This window comes from Mytilus edulis, chromosome 5 (assembly GCF_963676685.1).
Source record: "Mytilus edulis chromosome 5, xbMytEdul2.2, whole genome shotgun sequence".
Classification (NCBI taxonomy): Eukaryota; Metazoa; Mollusca; class Bivalvia; order Mytilida; family Mytilidae; genus Mytilus; species Mytilus edulis.
The window spans coordinates 2,252,329-2,274,308 of NC_092348.1; the positions used below are offsets into that span (position 1 = coordinate 2,252,329).

Sequence of the window (21,980 nt, forward strand, 5' to 3'; positions counted from 1 at the left end):
TTTGAAGGTCAAGACTAGTCGAGACAGGTCGAGACTGGATGAGACTGAGTCGAGACTTGAGAGACTGAGTCGAGACTGGTAGAGACTGAGTCGAGACTAGTCGAGACAGGTTGGAACTAGTCAAGACAGGTCGAGACAGGTCGAGCCTTGGTCAAGACTATTTCAGACTACACAAAGATCATCAAGTACTGAATCAGACTAATCTAGTAAAGTCGATACCTAGTCGAGTACACTTAAGTACAGTTAAGTACAGTCAAGACACTGTCGAGACTAGTCGAGTAAAATCTGTGCTCGATTTTACTGGTCGAGCACAAAAACTTGTCAATTCAGACTCTGAGCAGTTTGTAGTGCTAGTTAACAGCATTATATTCTTACTGCCTTTATTAAGCACTGATTCTTTTAGAGGTATGTGTTCTTCCTAAAACTCGGATGCTTACGTAAGAACGAACCCTTTCTTATTCAAAAATCAATACCTACAATAATTCCCATTTTGATTATTCTGCAGTTTGGTTGCACAGTTTTAATTATCATATTAGCTGATTTATAAAACAATGAACACTTTGTAGTCATAATGAATATAAGATTGAGAATTTCTTACAGCTAAAGCAGGTGTTGGTGATGTCTTTATTATCCAGGGACATAGTACATGTAAGTAGCCAAGTTGAAAAGGTAAACAATGTGTCTTGTGTCGTCGTTGTGTGCTTACTTTTATAAAAATGTTATCCTTATTAGCCAATTTTAATCAAACTTTATCATTAGATTATCTTGTTTTAGCATATGACCAATTATCCCAACTGCTAACCACCAACCAATGGCCGACATGGCTAGATATAGAACATAATGGTAGCATGCAAGTTATGTATAATATTTTGAAAACTGTAATGAAAATAGAGAAAATCTGACTGCAACAAAAATGTTGAGTATGTTGAGAACTTCCAACTGTCTGAGTACGTCACAACTGTCAGAGTATTTGTTACCTTTTAGTTTATTATGGTTTAAAAAATATCAGTCAAAATTTGCATTTTACCCCTTTGTTTTTTGTTTATTCGTATCGGCCATTTGTGTTGGCAGATGGAGTCATGAGACACGTTTAATACTAGAAACTTCAAAGTGCCCTAGTTACTGGCAAAATTTAACTTGCTTGAAGATCTTCACTACTGATCAGATTGCTTATTTAAGTTTTATTTTCTATTTTAAACCTTATTTATTGTACTCCTAATTGTATAAAATATCTGCAGCATTACAGTTTTTGTTTATCTATTATAATGTTTGTCTTATAATAGCTAGGTCACACATTCACGGATTTGACGCCGGATTACCTACGGATAGGATCCGGCATCATTGGTGGCAATCTGTAGATATCCGTTTTGTTGTCTGGACATACGAAGTAGAACTTGTATATCCTTGACACTCTTTAAACATGCGCAAAGTTTGACTACAGATCAAACGACCGTAGTAACTTCTTATTAAACCATGTCAGACCGTTCTGATCCGTGTTAGTACCTATATATTCGTACTTGTTCGTAGGACAGAATGATTAATAAGGCATGTTTCTGAGATCAATGTACTAGTTTCGGAGAACTATGTACTAGAACGGTGACCTCATCATTGTAAATAACACTTCCCTTCGAAATCTGTTATCAAAAGGTCCGAAATATCGTGAGCCTAAATCCATTAATTGGAAATACAACTTTTTTTTCAAACAAATTTTGATGAATTCAGACGAGGATTTTGCAATGCAATGAGCTAAGCGCGAGAAGGAAGACGTAGACACTTTTTCCGAATGGATTAAGGCGGTGAGGTCGTTGATACAAATCAGAATAAAGAAACTGAATGGGTCTATCAATGCCCATGCTACGTCAATCTTTAAAGAACTAAATGTTGCAAAACAATTATCCTACCTCATTGACAAATATGTTGTTGTCCCTGCAGATGAAGTCCCAAACAACATCGTTTTGTGTGTAAAACTCATTACATTTACTGCTTGATAAACGATTAAATATTGACAATATACTTGGAAACTCAACATATACCCTCACGACACTTACCAAAGAGGAAGTCTTGGATAATCATAGGTCTGTTCTGTGTTCCTTTGGAATTTCAACCAAAGATGAAGAACTGATTATTCCATCACTGTATTGGATACCTAAACTACATAAATGTCCTTACAAACAACGGTATACTGAAGGTCTTACAAGTGCTCCACGAAATCTCTTTCTAAATTATTAACAACTATTTTATCAGCAATCAAAGACGGGTTATATGTTATTGTGAAACTGCATTCTAGAGGTGGCGTGAATCGGATGTGGATACTTGTGGATAAAAATTCCAAAGTACATACAATCTAACTCTCTTTCATCTTGCAATAATGTTAAAACATCTGACTTTTCTACACTTTACACAAGTATTCCAGATTCCAAACTAAAAGACAAATTGAAAGAGTTGGTATTGCTTTGTTTTATAAAACAAAATGACCAACGTAGGTACAAGTATCTCGTCCTAGGGAGGGATAAATCCTACTTTGTAAAGGATCACTTTAATTCAAAAAAAAAATCTCTGAAACTGACATTATCAAGATGCTTGATTTTTTCTATAGACAACATATTTGTAACGTTCGGAGGACGTGTTTTTCAACAGACTGTCGGCATTCCAATGGGAACCAACCCTCTTCTTGCCGACTTGGTTTTATATTATTATGAGGTTGGTTTCACACAGGAACTTCTTAGGAAGAAAGATAAGATATTAGCAATATCCTTTAATTCTACTTTCCGATATATAGATGACGTTCTTTCACTAAATATGTGTGACTATGTTGAATGCATCTATCCGATCGAACTAGAAATAAAGGATACACCAGATACAGTTAAGTCGGCCTCATATCTTGACTTACATCTAGAAATTGACAATAAGGGTCGGTTAAAAACAAAACTTTACAACAAAAGAGATGATTTCAGCTTTTCAACTGTGAACTTTTCATTTCTAAGTAGCAACATTCCAGCAGCATCTACAAACGGGGTGTATATCTCCCAATATCTGTTAGCATTTCACATCATTATTTACTTCATAGATGGTTGCTGCTCACACGGAATCTTTTAAATAAAGAGATTCAAATGGTGGGGTTGAAACCATCCTTTGTAAATTTTACGGACGCCATCACGAGTTGGGTGACCGTTATGACGGTCGGGTGCCATATCTGGAGCAGGATCTGCCTACCCTTCTGGAGCACCTGAGATCACCCCTAGTTTTTGATGGGGCTCGTTTTGCTTATTCTTTAATTGTCTATATTGTGTCTTGTGTTCTATTGCTTGACTGTTTGTCTTATTAATTTTTAGCAAGGCGTTGTCTGTTTGTTTTCAATTTATGAGTTTGACTGTTCCTCTGGTATCGTCCGTCCCTCTTTCAAAGCACGTATTGGCAAGGATACAATACGATTTGTTACTAATGTATCATGGATCGCCACGATTTCGTTACGTTGCAATACCGAAAGCTAGGTATCAACCAGGGTTCTGAAAGTCTAATAGGTTTAATACATTACAACACGACAGAATACGGAGATTTTTTTTATTTTCGTCTTATAGGTTTGATTCGTTGGTACCAATTTTCATGGTTTGCAAAAAACCTTGCATTTTTTGTAGATATTTGATTACGTGATTCTTCCAAAGTCTGGATACAAGTTTATAGAATCTTCTTTTTTCGTTGAACACTCAAATTCGTTATTCGCCACGAATAATAATGAATCAGCAGTAGTACGTATGTAACGTCGACAAACTGAAATAAGGCTTGAGTATTAGTACTCCAAAATCATAGGACCCTTCTTATTCAGTGCTTTGACTTTAAGGTATACATAATGATAATCCAATATGAATAATCAACAACTGCATTTGCAATTAATTGGCTGCAATTGGATATTGATCTGGCAAAAAATGACAGGACAGGGACGATGCACTTGATGACAGAGACGTAATAATAAGGAAAAATTTATAAAGCGCCCTATATAAAAAAACAAAAAATACTCTAAGACGCTGTACATTCACATAGTAATTAAAACAAATCTATAACAAAAACATAAAAAATAAAACGTACATCGTGTCAGATTCAAATACTGAAATAAAAAAAAAGCCTACCATAAAATAAAAGGTCAATACGAAAAACATGTTAAAACAAAGAATTAAAAATTTACAATAAAGATTAAAATCATGCAAAACAAGCAAAAACCCTAAATCGAAATAAAAAAAAGTAAAAAAAGCCCGTAAAAGAGATAAGAATTCAATCTGATTAAAAAGCAATGAGATCAAGATGAGTTTTTAGCTGATATTTAAAACATTCTAGGGACTTGCATTGTCTTAAACTGTTCGGGAGATTGTTCAATAAAGATGCCGCTGTCCAATCAAATTGTCTTTCACCGTGAGTGTTCGTCCTCATTTTTGAAACGGTGAGAAGTTTTGTGGAGCTTGAACGCAAAAATCGGTTTGGAACGTGAAGATTGCCTAGTTCTCGAATGTAAGCAGGGCCAATGTCATTCGAAGCGCAGTACACATAAGTCAGTATTTTGTATTGTAGTCTATATTGGACGGGTAACCAATGTAAATCAACAAGTATCGGTGTTATATGTATGTTTTCCTGTCCTGGTGATAAGACCAGCTGTTGTATTTTGTGCTTTTTGTAATCTGTTCAATGTAGTCTGGTTAATAGCGTTCAGGAGAATATTCCCATAATCAAGTCCGGATGTTACTAGACTGGTCACTAGTGTCTTGCAAGCAGTTGTTGTTATGAAGCTGCGAATGCGTCCAATATTACTGATGTGAAAATGACATGATTTTACTATGGCAGAAACTTGCCGTTTCATCGTTAGGTGTTGATCAAAATATACACCTAGGGTTTTTCACGCAGGATACACTACTTACAGTATTGCCGACTTTGAGTTGGAGATTCGGTACACTAGCCATTAGATGTTTCGGTGTGAATATGATAAGTTCGGTTTTATCTTGATTCAGTTTTAACATATTTGTTGACATCCATGAACTTATGTCGGAAAGACATAGTTCAAGTTTTGAAAAATAGTTCAGCCAGTTGTGTAGCGGCTTGATAACCATATACACCTGTGTGTCGTCCGCATAGCAGTGATATGCCATGCCATGGCGACGGCATATTTCACCTATTGGCCTGGAGACAGTACAATTTCGGGCCTAGCACGGAACCTTGTGAAAGCCCGAATTTTAGATGACATTTCTTCGATGTAGTTGTTCCTTTCACCACACGCTGATGTCTATTCGTAAATTACGACTTAATCCATTCGAGAGTGCAACCAGTTATGCCATATGTAAATTACAGACGTTTTAGAATAATTCTGTGATATATTACATCGAATGCAGCGGAAAGGTCCAATAGCACCAATACTACTGATGACTGTTTAGCCGCATTTATATCATGATGTACTCTCGCTTATGCAGTTTCAGTTGAATGACGTGGTCTGTATGCTGACTGAAGTGGATCACACATTGAGTTAGAGTCCAAATGAACATCTAGTCTCTTATCAACTACCTTTTCTACACTGGTCTAGTTTTTGTAAATTTCTGAATCAAGTCCCGGTTTTTTCAGAAGAGGTCTCACAAGAGCCTGTTTGAAGTCTGACGGCACGATTTTCTCATCAAATGATGCATTGACGATATCTGAAATAAGTGGCACGACCACATCGGAACACTGTTTCAAGAAGTTCGACGAAATAGGAGCAAACTCGCAGGACTTGTTCGGGGCTTTCTGAATGATAGTTCGTTTCTCGTTATTGGTTGTTTGTTTGAATGACAACAAAGATGTACCAGTGAATTCAACATCGGCCTGTAGAAATGCAATGTTGTCATCCTTTACTACGTTTTGGTATGTTTGTCCATCTCTTATTATTACAACCTTATTACCGAAAAATCAGCAAATGAGTTTGCCAGTTATAAATTCGAGGATGAACTTGGCAACGGGGTTTGTTGTTGTTTACCCATGAGATGTTTAGTTAGTTTGAATAACTGTTTGTGATCATTTCTGCAATTCTCAATTTTAGAAGAGTAAGAGGTTTCCTTGGCGATACATAACAGTTCACCAACAGTTCTACACTTTTCCTTAAAGATTTGATGATGAACTTCCAATTTCGAATCCCGCCATTTTCTCTCCGCTTTTCGCTTATCTCTTTTGGCATTATTAAGATCGTCTGAATACCATTTTGTATTAGGTCTTAAAACAACTGATTTGATCGTGACTGGTGCGAGTTTATCAAAGATATTGGATAAATTACCTTGATAATGTTCGACAAGTTGCTCTACAGAACTATCTATTCCAGAACATGAAAAATAATCTACAATGTCCTTTTTAATTTCCTTCACGTCTATCTCTTTGCACTTTCTCAAAAAATTGTCCTTGCGCATACTCTTTGGTTTCTGGCATGCTAACGTTGCATGAACAGAAAAATGGTTACACACTTGGTTACCTTGTACATCACTGATGTTCGGACGCTGAACGTTTGGAACCCCGTTTAATATCTGACTGTCTTTGTTCGTAATAAGAAAGGTCTAAAATATGCCCACGATCGTGTGTGGCATCTTTGACATGTTGTGTAATGTTACGATCTTCAAGACTCTTACAGAAACGTAACGCGTCTGGATCGTTGAGATTATCAAGGTGGAATTTGAAATCTCCGGTGAAAAGAACATTATGCGCAAGTACTAGAATAGTATTTTGATCAAGATATGATTCCCATTCCTCAAAGAAAATAGTATTAGATTTGGATGGTGGGGGTCTGTATATTACACACAGACAAAAATTGAGATATCCAGGATGTATAGAGAACTCCATATGCTCAAAGTGAGTAAAATCTTTTTCATGGACGTTCAATCATTTTATGCCAATACCCCTTTTGAACAAAAGTGCTATTCCACCGCCTCGACGATCAGTACGACTGTGATGTATTTTTCTGTATTCAGTTGGTACTAGGTCTTGAACAACACCTTCATCAACATCAGAATCAAGCCATGGTTCCGGAATAGCCAGAATATTTAAATCACGAGATGTCACAAAATCACAAATGGCTAGAGCCTTGTTTTCAAAAGATCTGCAGTTTAGAGAGGCAAACAGCATGTTACTTTTAGAATAAGTTCTGATATTGAGAATGATATTCACTGATGCAAGAGTTATTAGGCGATCAGAGTTTCGTCCCGTGTATGCCCCAACAGGTATGTGACCTACACATGTCATGATATTACTTGTTGACTCTGTATCAGGTGTGCTTATTTTGATACGATTAGAGTCACAGTTGTTCAGATATACGATGTTTTGTAAGTTTATGCCACTTTTACTATATGTATTTAACTTGAAATATCTATTACCGTTCAAAGCTGTAATTTGTCGTATCACAGGAGTTCCTGCACGTAGAGGTGCTAGGAGATTGAGTGTATGGTTGACTAGGGACTGATTTCTCTATCCATGACCAAATTGAGTCCCCCATAACTGACATGTGTGCGGAAAGTTCAGCTAACTTTGAAAGAAAAGTCCTAAACATATTCCTAGAACTTTTAAATGTTGCAGGTTCCAGGATTACGAATAACACCATACAGTACAGATAGACAGATTGATAATTTATGTAACGCAAAACGCAAAAAAAACACCCATAGGAATGACATTTAAAGGGAATAGGTTCAAAAGGAATTCATTGCGATGCCATGCTTATAAATCTTGTTTTGATTATTATTTTTGCTTAAGTTTATATCTAGCTATTGTCATTTTAAGTACATCAAAATATCTTGGGCAAAGCCAAGAGAACATACATATATAACTTTAATCACAACTTATAAACTTTTCAGACAATGAGATAGATAAAATTAAAGTAATGCAACAAAATATTACGAAAATAAACGCATGGACATGTTAATATCTTGAAAAAAAGTACAGGGTGTCAGTAAAAAGGCACAGGTCGGCTAATATAGTATATAAGTGTCTATTATTTCAGGCCCAGACAATGTGTCACTACCAACAGTCATATCCACTGGTGAGTTTTTTGTTTACTTTATAAACAATACTTTATTTTGTTATAACTTATATGATAATAACATAGTAGTAGATATTTAACATTACTTGTTTCTATTTATCTATCCTGACATCGTAATTCACTAATTCATAACCACAATAACGCTCTTTTATGGATATAGAGAATTCCATGCATTTCTTGCCTTTCGAAATAGTGTATTTGCCTATTACAGCTTCCACATTTTGCAGTAAAAACTATATTACATTGAGTTTAAATCTTTGATGTACTTCATTTCATTAAACTTGATATGGGAAATACACATATTGATGTGTATTTCCTAACCAGCTCAGAAGATAAACCTATAGAAAAACAAGATTCCGCGAAGTAGTATCCTATGATTTTTTTCTGATTTTTCAACCCTGTATACCATTATTTCCAATGCTATTCAACATTCAAATAGTTATCCACGCTATAGATGTATTAGTTTGGGATACCTTACGGCATATTGTGTAAAAAGTAAATAAAAAGGTAAATTATGCCATACAGACACTAGTGATCAGTATCCTGGAGTTTCGTATTAACAACGTTTCAGTTTCAGACTTAAACAGATTAATTGACATTACGGTCACGTCAGTATTATAATCTATGAAAGCAGACATTATTTATATTGAAATTATCAATGCTCCCTTCCTTGATAGCAATATAGCACCTGGATTTGGGATATGCGTTTCCCAAATTATTGCAGCTCCCACTCAGACTTTGTAAAACGGCACCAGTGTCTGAGCAGAAAGTTGATGCACAAGGGTTGTATCAAGGAAGTTTTTGATTTTTTTTTAAGGTTCATCGGAAGATAACAAGATCTTGTTGCTTAATTTTCTGTATCAACTTCACACATAACATAATACACGATTTCATTGATGTTTGATTCTGGGTACTTACGTTGTTTATTTGTCTTTATGAATATTACTTTAACTGATTGATGATATGAATTTGACGTGGCTCTGTACTTATATATCATGTCTTTATCTCATCATGTTTTTGTTCTATGGTACAATTTCTGTATTATTGTCTTCATCTTTGCTAATGTGCTTTGTCTATATGCCTTTTCATGTTTCTTAGTTACATATTACGTAGCTCTGTACTAATATATCCCGTCATTATATTATTATTCCATGGTAGAATTACTGTATCTTGTCTTTCATTTTTGCTTGTGTTACATATGACGTGGATCAGATTAGACATCCCTTCATTATGTTTTGTATCCCTGACTTCCTATTTCCTACTTTACTGTGACTTAACTTTTAGTGCTTCTTTGTTAATTTGTTAGTTTTTAAAAAGAGTAAGATTATACTTTTCTGCTTTACTTTATATTGACTTCTGTGCCCCGTATTTTCTTTACATTTTTACCTACTATGTGTGTATTATTTGTTCACACATCGCTGTCAATATAATCGAATCTTAAACGACTGTCATACAAGTGAGAGGGTTAGCTATAAAACCAGGTTTAATTCATAATTTTCTACGTAAATGCCTGTATCAAGTCAGGATATGACAGTTGTTGTCTATTCGTTTGATGTGTTTTATCTTTTGATTTTTACACTTCCGTTTTGCATTTTCCTTGGAGTTAAGTGTTTTTGTGATTTTACGTTTAATATTAGCTATAAAACAACTCTTATACTGCACTCATTTTGCAGTTGATATATTTTATATGTATTCAAATGCTACGCCATGAAATGTGCAAGCGGTCTATAGGTAAAAGTTAAATGTTGTTGTGACAGAAAATAGACATTATTGATGTCAGAAAACTAATGTGTTATGCACGTTCACTTCATGAATTTGAGATGCGTATTACATAATTATAATCAAAGTATCTAGGTTTGGTATAAGGTACTTTATATAACCATGCAGACTATGATTATATCATTTTCTTTGTAAGGTTCTGGTTGTCTGTACAAAGGTTCACTTTATCACCAAGGAGACAGCTGGGAAGATGGCTGTGTCTACAACTGTACTTGTGATGAGGAACAAAGTGGACATTTTTCATGTCAAGATCTGTAAGTTGTCAGACATGCAAAACAAAATATTTATGCAGTTTCCATTTTAATGACATTGTTAGACTGAAGGTGAAGTTGCAAACAGTAAAATAACAAAAATACCACTGTTAGTGAAATTAAAACCGGAAACTACTTCATATAATGACAAAATCAAAAGCAAAAACACATCTAACGAATAAAAAACAACTTTAATATTTTGTCGCGAATTGCGGTTAACATAATTGTTGTTTAAACATATTTCTCCTTTGACATTTTGTTTTACATGAAACCTGCTCCTTTTATCATAAATGTTGTCTCCGTTAATTAGCTCCTTTAATTGTTTTATGTTTTCCGTTATCTATATTTGAGTATCGCAGTAAATTGTTAAAGAGAACTTGATATTCACTAAATTCTCGTGCTTTATTTTTAAGTTATCTCTATAAATAAGAATGGAAAATTGATTCGATTTACTATAAATATAGACTGGAATATGTGAACTTTAACTGTATGTATGATGTACCAGGTTTAACCCACCATTTATTCCTTTAAAAATTTTTGTACCAAGACAGCAATATGGCCATTGTTATGTTATAGTTTGTTTCTGTGTGTGTTACATTTTAACGTTGTTTTTCCGTTGTGCCGTTTGTTTTCTCTTATTTATTAGTGTGAATTCACATTACTATAAGACGTGTCACGGTACTTATCTATCCCAAATTTATGTATTTGGTTTTGATGTTATATTTGTTATTCTCATAGGATTTTGTCTAATGCTTAATCCGTTTCGGTGTGTGTTTTATATTAATGTTATGTCGTTGTTCTCCTCTTATATTTAATGCGTTTCCCTCAATTTTAGTTTGTTACCCCGATTTTGTTTTTTGTCCATGGATTTATAAGTTTTGAACAGTGGTATACTACTGTTGCCTTTATGATAAATGATAGAATAAATGTAAAAATTGCTGATGTGTTTTTCATTATAAAATATGGAATTAGTGGTCAGCCTCCTAAACAAGACAAACAAAAAAATACAGTGTTCGTTAACAATTACCTACGAAACATATTTTTGACTTGCTTCAGGGCTTCCATTATGTATTAAATAGTGAGTTAAACCTGATTTTATAAATAGCTAAACCCTTCATTTGTTTGACAGTCGTATTGAATTCCTTAAAATTGATTACAAGTCGTGAGAAAATCCATCCGAGACAATAGGTTAAAACGTCAAAAATTTGAGGACAGTCATCAACATTGTATCATAATTTTAATCACACTACAAACAAGTACATAAGCAAAATTGAAGGACAATAGTTGAAAACTGACCATAGCACTAGAGCACAAGGCAAAACTCGTGAGTACTAAACCACGTCATATGCATTTTTTAAGCTTTCTATGGTGAGCCTTGTATACTAATTTTTGTCTGTTTGTCTTTTTCTTTTTTAACCATGGCGTTTTCATTTATTTTTCTATCTATGAGTTTGACTGTGTCTTTGGTATCTTTCGCCCTGCTATTAATACATGGACAAAATAAGAAAAATGTAACACGTAGTTAAGATGATAAACACAGTTAGAACTTATAATCTGCGTTTCAAGACATTTATCATTTGTGAGGTATTTATCAACAATCGCAATAGATAATGGCAACAGTAGTATACCGCTGTTTCAAACTCATAAATCGAATAAGAAAAAACTATTCCGGGTTACAACTGCAACTAGGGGAAACACATCAAATATAAGAGGCGAACAACGACACAACAGAAGCACAACATTGAAATGTAACACACACAGAAACGAAGTATAGTGAAATTGGCCATTTTCCTGACTTTGTACAGGACATTTTTAGAAATGAATATAACAAAAAAGACGTTAAGACATTTGACAAAATCCAATGAAAATTACAAATATAACATCGAAAATGAATACATGAATTTGGAATAGAAAAGTACCGGGACACGTCTTATAGAGAATTCACACTCAGCAAAACAGTCACAATCAGGAATAAGTAACGTTCAATAATTAAACGATCAAACGACGAAATGACAAACCACAGTCGACCACGTTGTTAAAAAGTCTGTATTATAAAAACAAATTAGTAGTATAATTTAGAGTCGTGAGTTGTCTGCATTATGTCACTAAATCTGTACTGGTGCTGCCTTACCGATTGCGATATACAAATTTCCAGAAAAGTGAATATCGTGACTTACAATTTTAGTTGTCCGGTGTATGACCATTTGCCTAAGAACTGTAAAGTGGTTATACCAAACGGTCAATGTTGTGGTCATGTCGAATGTAGTCCCTTCAGACCCCTCTCTACAGTTCAATGTAAGTACAATTGAAATATTGCATTTTTAAAGTGTTTAAAGTCACTCATGACATTTCGAAAACAATATAGGTCTAAAACGCTTTGTTAGAAACTTAACTGATAATAATATAATGGAAACACCAAGAAGAACAATAAGAAATCAAACCCAGGCTCCAGTGCTCACTCGGGTAAGACAGAATTGCTTTTGAAATCAAGTAACTCCCACCAGCGGATTCGGAATTAGGTAGTTCGTACGTACTTTTAATGCTTTTCATATGGGACTATGCTAGATGTCCAGTATCGCCTTGGGATCGGACACAGTTACCCAAGAAAAAAAAATATTCTTAGAGTTGTCCAGGAGATGAGCAATACAGAAAACAATGGAGGAAATGGTTGTCAAATGTGGTTAATTTTGCTTACATTCAGTAGCGACATCGTCGCATCAGCATGGATTCATTTTCCTAAAAACGTGGTTGTACAGAAATCTCCGGAACACATTATGATTGCGCATTTGGTGATAATGGGGCTATCGATTTGTACAGTTGTCTTCTAAATGATCAGAAAAAAAATACAAGGCCCACAAACATGGTCCGAAAAAGAGATTTAGCTCAGAAGACAGTCGTAATAAGTATATTTATAGGACTCCGGCTTGCACCATAATGAACGAAAGCGATACGCCCTATGATTCTAATCAAATGCCCTCTTACACCTGTCCTTATCCTAAAAGCCCTGTTATTAAAGGGCAAAGGCACAAGGAAATTGTGTTGTCCGGGTACGAATCGGTAAACACGTGCATATCGGCAAAACAAATTCAATCGCCAGATTTTCATAATTGGACGAATGAATTAAATACGGATATGCATAAAACCAATTGTTCTCGTGTAAGAAATTGTGAGAAATGTTCGACCAATAAACGAATACCCTGTCCGGAGCAATGACGTTTGTAATGAATTATCAAATACTTCGAGAATATAACCGACGTAAATGTATGGACAAATTAAAAGTCACGAAGTGTCCTACTAAATACTCTTAGGGGACAAGCTGAGATGTATGCATAGGAGTGCCAGTAATAATACATAGAGGTTATAATCGCCTGACGAAAGATGGACGAGAGATTTGGACATACGGCGATAAAAGAAATGTATGTGACAGAGTCTAAACTTAGAAAGAGAAAACTGGAAGAATCAGTGATACATTTCCGTGAAACCATACATAATTTGTACCGTAAAGCGTATCCGTACAATCCTAATATTGTAGATGAGATATATATTAAAGATTTTCTCGACAAGTGCAAACAATCAGAGTATGTTTGCCTTGCTATTAAGCGCTTACGACATAATATCCTGCTGTGGGGTAACATAATTTAATGCAGGAACAATGCCTAAAAGTTGATTAAAAGGACATCACCAAGGATTTCAAACACATTCAACAGTCGATATTTTAAGTTGAAAACGGGGATATTAACGAAGATGTAACTTCAGAAACAGTAGATACACGAAGAGAAAATGTCAACAACAAAAAATGTTTTAGATAATTACCCACGGAATAACGGTATATGATCCCAAGGGCGATTCTATTACCGTGATAGATGGCAAGAAAGAGGCAGATCACCGATGTTTAAAAATCGTCGATCGGAAATTCAGAAACTGAAAAATGGACCGTAGAGATTCTCGACAGACAGATCTACGCAGAGGAGATCGACACCAGAGGCCGGATGTCGGTCACTCATGGACGGCCTAATAAAAAGAAAATATATATATGCATTTTTAACGGTGACAATTTGAGGTTAGTGATTAAACAAACTGACTTTATAGACAGTTGTTTGTTTATTGTGTGCATTGTTTTGCTAATACCGATTTTTTTATTTTTTTTTAGTAAAAACTTAAATTTTATTTGGTGCCCATGACCCTAAACATATTGTGCTGGTGTCTCAAAGCCCTTTCAACAATGATTAACTACATCTTTTTTTTAAAAAGAACAGTAAATTCTATTGTTTTAAAGTTTTAAATCTTTTACAAATATTTCATTGTCAGCACTAGTTAACACATATAATTCCGGTTACTAGAGTAGCATTAAATAGAGAAATACTTGTAGAGAAGGGGAGAGATTTTTGTGTACGAGAAGCGTGATTTACGATTTACTTACATTTGTAACATGCCCAACTATATCAGTCCTATTCAGGACCGATAACTCCGTCGATAAATATTGTCGGGTATACAACTTTGTTGAAATCAGAGCAATAGTATTATATGTCTCTGTTGAAATGTATACAATAACATTTTTTTTACACAAGTTAAACTTAAGTTTATTAAATTCCTGGATTTTGCTTTAAATATTGAATTAAAAGAATAAATAAGAAAAGCATATGCAATGAACACCATGAAATCTCGTTTAACATTATGAAATAAAAAAAAATCCATTTAAATTAAAATTGAATCAGAATATTTCTTAAAAATAATTATGAAGACATAGTTTTTTAAGCAAAAATCATTTTTTCAAAGAAGATTTTATGACATTCATCTTTTCTTTTTTTTCAAAGTAACAATTTCATTTCAAAAAGGTTTTCCGTAAAAGAAACGTATAATATTAGAAAAAGGCACGAATAAGTCACAGGGTTGCAGTTGAAATTTTAAACTGGTACATACGCACTTATTTCAGAGGCAAGAAAAGAAAAGAAAGAAAAGCATTTAAAAGATGCAACGTATAAAAGGGGATAAGGCACGAAGAAGTAGCGAAAAAGTAGCAGGGTATCAGTCGACCGCTATAATGAGTACATTTTCGCTTCCAGTGTAATGTCACCATGACGAACCAATGAATAACAGGAGAGATTACAAAGGAAACAAAAAAAAACATTTAAAAGTAACAATGAACTAAAAGCGAATCCGTCACAGAGAATCAATCAAGCGCTATAGCGAATACATTCGTGCTGACAGGATAATTTCACCTCCTCTAAGCAATATCTTACCTCAGAAAAAAAATGTATTTAAAGGGGGCAACCTAAAACTAAGTGCTAAAGAAACGAATGAGTAATAAGTAACCAAAAGTAACGAATAAGATACAAAGAATAAGGAATATGTAACTAACTTGATGTAGTAATGTCATGAAATGAAAAATGACCAATGCTTCAGATATATACCAGTATAAACATGGTCTCTTCTTCTATTTAGGTGATTCCTGTTTTTACAAGGGCCAATGTCATAGTTGGGATGACACATGGATTGATGATTGTAAATACAAATGTGAATGTCTTCAAGCAAATCTAGGATTCTATAGATGTAAAGAATTGTAAGTCATATACATTATTTTCATAAGTTTTTAATGTGAATGAAGAGTGTGAAGAATGAGTAGCATATCAACCTTTTATGCAGTTAAATTAAAATCACAAAATACTGAACTCCGAGTAAAATTCAAAACGGAAAGTCCCTAATCACGGCAATATCAAAGGATAAATAAAGGCAACAGTAGTATACAACTGTACGAAATTCATAAATCGATAGAGTAAAACATATCCGGGTTATTAACTAAAACTGACGAAAACGCATCAAATAAAAGAGAACTACGACTCAAAAGAAACACATCATTAAAATGTAACACACACAGAAACGAACTATTATATAATAATGGCCATTTTCCTGACTTGGTACATGGCATTTTGAAAAGAAAAAAATGGTGGGTGTGAACCTGGTTTTGTGGCATGCCAAACCTCCCGCTTTAATGGCTATGTTAATTATAACATCAAAATGACAACACTACACGATAGGACTACAATGCAAACAAATGGGAGAAAATACAGGACAGAGAAACAAACAAATAACAGCAAAAAACAGGTACCAGGTTAACAATTTAATACGCCAGACGTGCGTTACGTCAAAACACATCAAACGAATCGACAACAACTGTCATATTCTTTACTTGGTGAAGAGTAGAGACATCATAGCTTTTATGTATCCTATCTAAATTTGGATGACGTATTTCTTCTGTAGTAGAGTAGGATTCATGAGGGTTTCATATTGACCCTTTTATTTTTATCACGTATTAAATCAGGTCAAAATAAACATTTTAAGTAGAAACAGTAGTGACATTATTTTTTTTACAAAATAACTTCATTTTGGGACAGCACATTGAAAATGACGAAATGTTGAATCCTTTATATGTGTTGTTACGTTAGTGTTTTGCATAATTAACTGTAGCCGCAAGCCATTGACAACTTTTAGTTACAGAAGATCTTGGATCCTAGATTGCGCTCAAAAGTTACTGCAATTCTTTAGATCCGAAAAATAACAAAAAATATCGTGTTTTGACAATTTATCCAAAATGTACTAATTCTGAAGCCAAGAATTTTGAAGAGATTTGATTTTACAAAGAAGAAAGGTTTTTTGAAATAAATCGATCCATTTAGAAATTAAATAAACAAATTTGAAATTTTAGGATAGAATTGAAATTAACCTTTGTCATCAGTAGGTTATTATAAAACAAAAACATATTTTGCATTTTGATATTTTTATATATTAGAGTTTGTGTGGAACAGTTCCGCTTATTGTACACTTGATTAACTAGTCATAACTACTTGTATAGAAACTTTATGTCACAAACATTTTGAGATTTCTGATTTGACTGTGAGATAGTTGAACGTTATTTCTTGTGGTGTTTCTTTTTGTCCAATTTGAAATGAAATGCGATTTCTTATTATTCAGTTCACTATACAAACGCGAACAGATATTATTATATCAATGATTAATTTATTTAAATTGAATTTTTCCATGTTTTTTCCCTATCAATTTTAGTATTTACATTTGATATGCCGTAAAACTACAAGTCTGCAGTTATGATATAAAAAAAATGTGGTATAATTGCCTAAGTATGGAACACCTTATGATTTATAGACAGCAACTATTTGTTGTTCTGTGGTAATGTTTATTTCAGGCATAACTTTAATATTTGCTTCTATCTATGACGAAATGACACCAAAAATGTGGTGCGACTGAAAAACCAGCGTAGCAGATTATTCTAAAATGTGCACCATATTTCTTATGTTATTTCGAAAAGGCCGAAAAACTATTACAATAATTTCTAATAATTTAACTCTTAATTTCATTTTAAACCGGAGTGAATCATGAAAAAACGTTGATGACGTCACGGTCACATGACAAAATATGTCTATGAGCTGATAAACAAAAAGACGTCAGCTAATCAGATGACACGTTACATTAAAAATTAAATGATATTGTGATAAGTAATGAGAACTGGTTGTTTATTTTGCAGATGTTATAAATGGAAGCTGCCTGCATCGTGTTCACTCAATGAACCTGCTCCAGGAAAGTGTTGTAAAACACCCAGTTGTCCTCCATGGATCCCTATACAATATCCGGAAGGATATAAGGCTGAATAGAGACAGACGAAAGATAAAAAAAAGCTTTAGTAACAATTTTTTTCTTAGAAATAAAGCGTCGAAGTCAATGCATTATACAGACAAAATAAACATTATGAAAAGATACTGATTCACACAGACAGAACACAAATTATAAATAGATGATGTGGTTATAGAAATCATGGATTTGTATCTACACCGCGAACAAATACATGTAGGTCAACATCTGTATTATGTCATCATGAAGACGGTGCACCTATCCAAAGAATTATAACTGAAATAAACTATCTCACTAAGCAATGTAACAGTCTAGCGTAACAAAACTAGAGGCTCTCAAGAGCCTGTGTCTCTCACCTTGGTCTTTGTGCATATTAAACAATGGACACAGATAAATTCATGACAAAATTGTGTTTTGGTGATCATGATATGTTTGTAGATCTTACTTTACTGGATATTCTTCTTGCTACAATTATCTCTATCTATAATGAACTTGGCCCAGTAATTACAGTGGAAAATATATTCTACAAATTTACAAAAATTTCCAAAATTTTTTGAAAACTGTTAAAAAATGACTACAAAGGGCAATAACTCCTTAAGGGATAAACTGACAATTTTGGTCATGTTGACTTATTTGTAGATCTTACTTTGCTGAACATTATTGCTGTTTCAGTTTATCTCTATCTATTACAATATTCAAGATAATAACCAAACTGCAAAATGTCCTTAAAATTACATATATATCCAAAATCTACATTTCGCCCTTATGTACTATTTTTAGCCATGGCGGCCATCTCGGTTGGTTGGCAGGGTCACGCCACACATTTTAAAAACTAGATACCCAAATGATGATTGTGGCCAAGTTGGTTACATTTGGCCCAGTAGTTTCAGAGAAAAAGATTTTTTAAAAGAATACTAACATTTTAGAAAAATTGTTAAAAATTGACTATAAAGGGCAATAACTCCTTGATGGGTCAACTGACCATTTTAGTCATGTTAACTTTTTTGTAGATCTTACTTTGCTGAACATTATTGCTGTTAACAGTTTATCTCTATCCATAATAATATTTAAGATAATAAGCAAAAACTGCAAAATTTCCTTAAAACTACTAATTCAGGGGCAGCAACCCAACAACAGGTTGTCCAATTTGTCTGAAAATTTCAGGGCAGATAGATCTTGACCTAATTGATTATTTTACCTCGTGTCAGATTTGCTCTAAATGCTTCGGTTTTAGAGTTATAAGCCAAAATCTACATTTTACCCCTATGATCTATGTTTAGCCAAGGCGGCCATCTTGGTTGGTTGGCAGTGTCGCGCCACACATTTTTAAAACTAGATACCCTAATGATGATTGTGGCCAAGTTTGGAATAATTTGGCCCAGCAGTTTCAGAGAAGAAGATTTTTGTAAAAGATTACTGAGATTTACGAAAAATGGTTAAAAATTGACTATAAAGGGCAATAACTCCTAACGGAGTCAACTGACCATTTCGGTCATGTTGACTTATTTGTAAATCTTATTTTGCTGAACATTATTGCTATTTACAGTTTATCTCTATCTATAATAATATTTAACATAATAGCCAAAATTTGTAAAATTTCCTTAAAATTACCAATTTAGGGGCAGCAACCAAACAACGGGTTGTCCGATTCATCTGGATTCATTTCAGGGCAGATAGATCTTGACCTGATAAACAATTTTACTCCGTCAGATTTGCTCTAAATGCTTTTGTTTTTGAGTTATAAGCCAAAAACTGCATTTTACCCCTATGTTCTATTGTTAGCCATGGTGGCCATCTTGGTTGGTTGGCGGGATCACCGGACACATTTTTTAAACTAAATACCCCAATGATGATTGTGGCCAAGTTGGTTTAATTTGTCCCAGTAGTTTCAGAGGAGAAGATTTTTGTAAAAGTTAACGACGACGTACGACGACTGACGACGGACACCGGACGCAAAGTGATTGGAAAAGCTCACTTGTCCTTTCGGGCCAGGTGAGCTAACTAGAGGCTCTAAAGAGCCTGTGTCGCTCACCTTGGTCTATGTGAATATTAAACAAAGGAAGCAGATGGAATCATGACAAAATTGTGTTTTGGTGATGGTGATGTGTTTGTACATCTTAGGCCGTGTTCACACCAAACTCCGTGTAGAGTAAACATGTTTACAATTAGTTTAGTGTAGTGTACACTGGTTTCACATTACATTTGTTCACATCTATACACCTTGTTAAGCTACCTGTACATAAGATTTGTTCCCACTTGTAAACTATATGTCATTTAAATGTTCATTTCGTAGAACTGAATTCAAAATTTTTGGAAAATTCTTCTAGCGGTAAGGGAACAACTATTTGACTTCAAAAGGGGAGTGGGGGATGGGAATGGAAATATTCCGATCCCCAATTTGATACAAAATAAATGGTCATACAGATGATAAAAAAAATATTCAGAATCAAGAGTTGACCCATACATTATAGTGTTAAATATTGAAAAACAAGTATTTGATCACCAGCATCGAAAAAAAGGAAATACAAACGTACGCGCGAAAAAAATTTGACTCAGATAAATAAAATAGCCATCCCCCTTTTTAAGTTAAGTGGTTGCTACTTTATGAAAGCCATTTTTATAATTTGCAGTAGTTTGAATATACTAGAGATGTCTCGATAACGCATTAGAAAACGTTAGCTGCAACAGCGTGCTTACAGCCGAAAAAAAGGATTGAGATATTAGGGATCACTACATTTTTATCTTTTCTGTTCGTTTCAAATGGTATTTCTTCTCCAAGGAGTATTTGGTAAAGAAATAGGGTAACGTTTTTTGTTTTTTTATTTTACGTGTTATTTAACGGATCTGAGATACTAGACAAACATAACATTTACCTCACACTTTTTTTAGTCATGCATTTATGCTTGAATCGTTTTTTGAGTAAAGACCAGTGGCGAATATTTCTGTGTACGTCAAGTCGATTCGGGAAGACCTTTTCAAATGAATTAGGCAGCAACTATTTACTTCATTTTTTGTTGAGGGGGAGGGGGGCGTGAGCTATTGATTTTTTTCAGGACAAATTTTGGTGACAAGTCGAAATCAATTTTAGCATTATATATAGTGGCAGCTGAGGGTGAAACAAACAATATTCTTTTCAGGGCCAAAAACTGGAAACCTTTTTTGTTTCCCAAACAAAATCCATAGCTCACCACCCCCACCCCCTTGCCTTTATGTTTTATTCTCAACTATAATAGCCCCCCCCCGAAAATCAATTGGTTGCTGCCTTATGGGTTCGACAATCAATGATGCTGCTTTGAGTCTTGATTATAGGGGTTAATAAAGTACGTTAATTTTTTTAACAAAAAAAAATCTGTAAAATTTAGACAACTTATAATTATCAAAAATATCAATTTTACTCAAAAATAGTTTCCTCCTACACGATAAAACTAATGTCCTAAATGCCTAGTTTTGTGTACACTTAACCTACACAAGGCCTACATTGACTATCGACTGTGTGTAGGTAAAACATGATTTAAACTACATGTAAACATTGAGTTTTATCAATGGGAACGCAATTGTGTTTAGTTTACGTGTGAGTTACACTAACACAACACCGAATTTAGGTCAATGTGAACACGGCCTTACTTTACTGAATAGTCTTGCTGCTTACAATTATCTCTATCTATAATGAACTTGGCCCAGTGGTTTCAGTGGAAAATTGTTAAAAATTGATTATAAAGGACAAAACTCCTTAGGGGGTCAATTGACCATTTCGGTCATGTTGACTTATTTGTAAATCTTATTTTGCTGAACATTATTGCTGTTTACAGTTTATCTCTATCTATAATAATATTCAAGATAATAACTAAAAACAGCAAAATTTCCTTAAAATTACCGATTCAGAGGCAGCAACCCAACAACTGGTTGTCCGATTCATCTGATAATTTCAAGGCAGATAGAATTTGACCTGATTAACAATTTTACCCAGTTAGACTTGTTCTAAATGCTTTGGTTTTTGAGTTATAAGCCAAAAACTGCATTTTACCCCTATGTTCTATTTTTAGCCGTGCTGCCATCTTGATTTGATGACCGGGTCACCGGACACATTTTTTAAACTACATACCCCAAAGATGATTGTGGCCAAGTTTGGATTAATTTGGCCCAGTAGTTTCAGAGGAAGATTTTTGTAAAAGATAACTAAGATTTACGAAAAATGGTTAAAAATTGACTATAAATGGCAATAACTCCTAAAGGGGTCAACTGACCATTTCAATCACGTTGACTTATTTGTAAATCTTACTTTG

The 21,980-nt window shown here is 34.2% G+C and overlaps 1 protein-coding gene across 1 annotated transcript in view; it reads left to right on the top strand.

Moving 5' to 3' along the window:
* LOC139522748 (uncharacterized) overlaps positions 1-17,795 on the top strand; it is a 59,422-nt gene extending 41,627 nt beyond the window's left edge. Inside the window, exons 10-15 of the mRNA XM_071316253.1 lie at positions 601-648; positions 7,988-8,026; positions 9,942-10,059; positions 12,242-12,351; positions 15,499-15,616; positions 17,594-17,795. Coding sequence (XP_071172354.1) covers positions 601-648; positions 7,988-8,026; positions 9,942-10,059; positions 12,242-12,351; positions 15,499-15,616; positions 17,594-17,720 — 560 coding nt within the window. The 3' untranslated portion in view covers positions 17,721-17,795. The remainder of the gene's footprint in view (positions 1-600; positions 649-7,987; positions 8,027-9,941; positions 10,060-12,241; positions 12,352-15,498; positions 15,617-17,593) is intronic.
* The last annotated feature ends 4,185 nt before the right edge of the window (positions 17,796-21,980 follow it).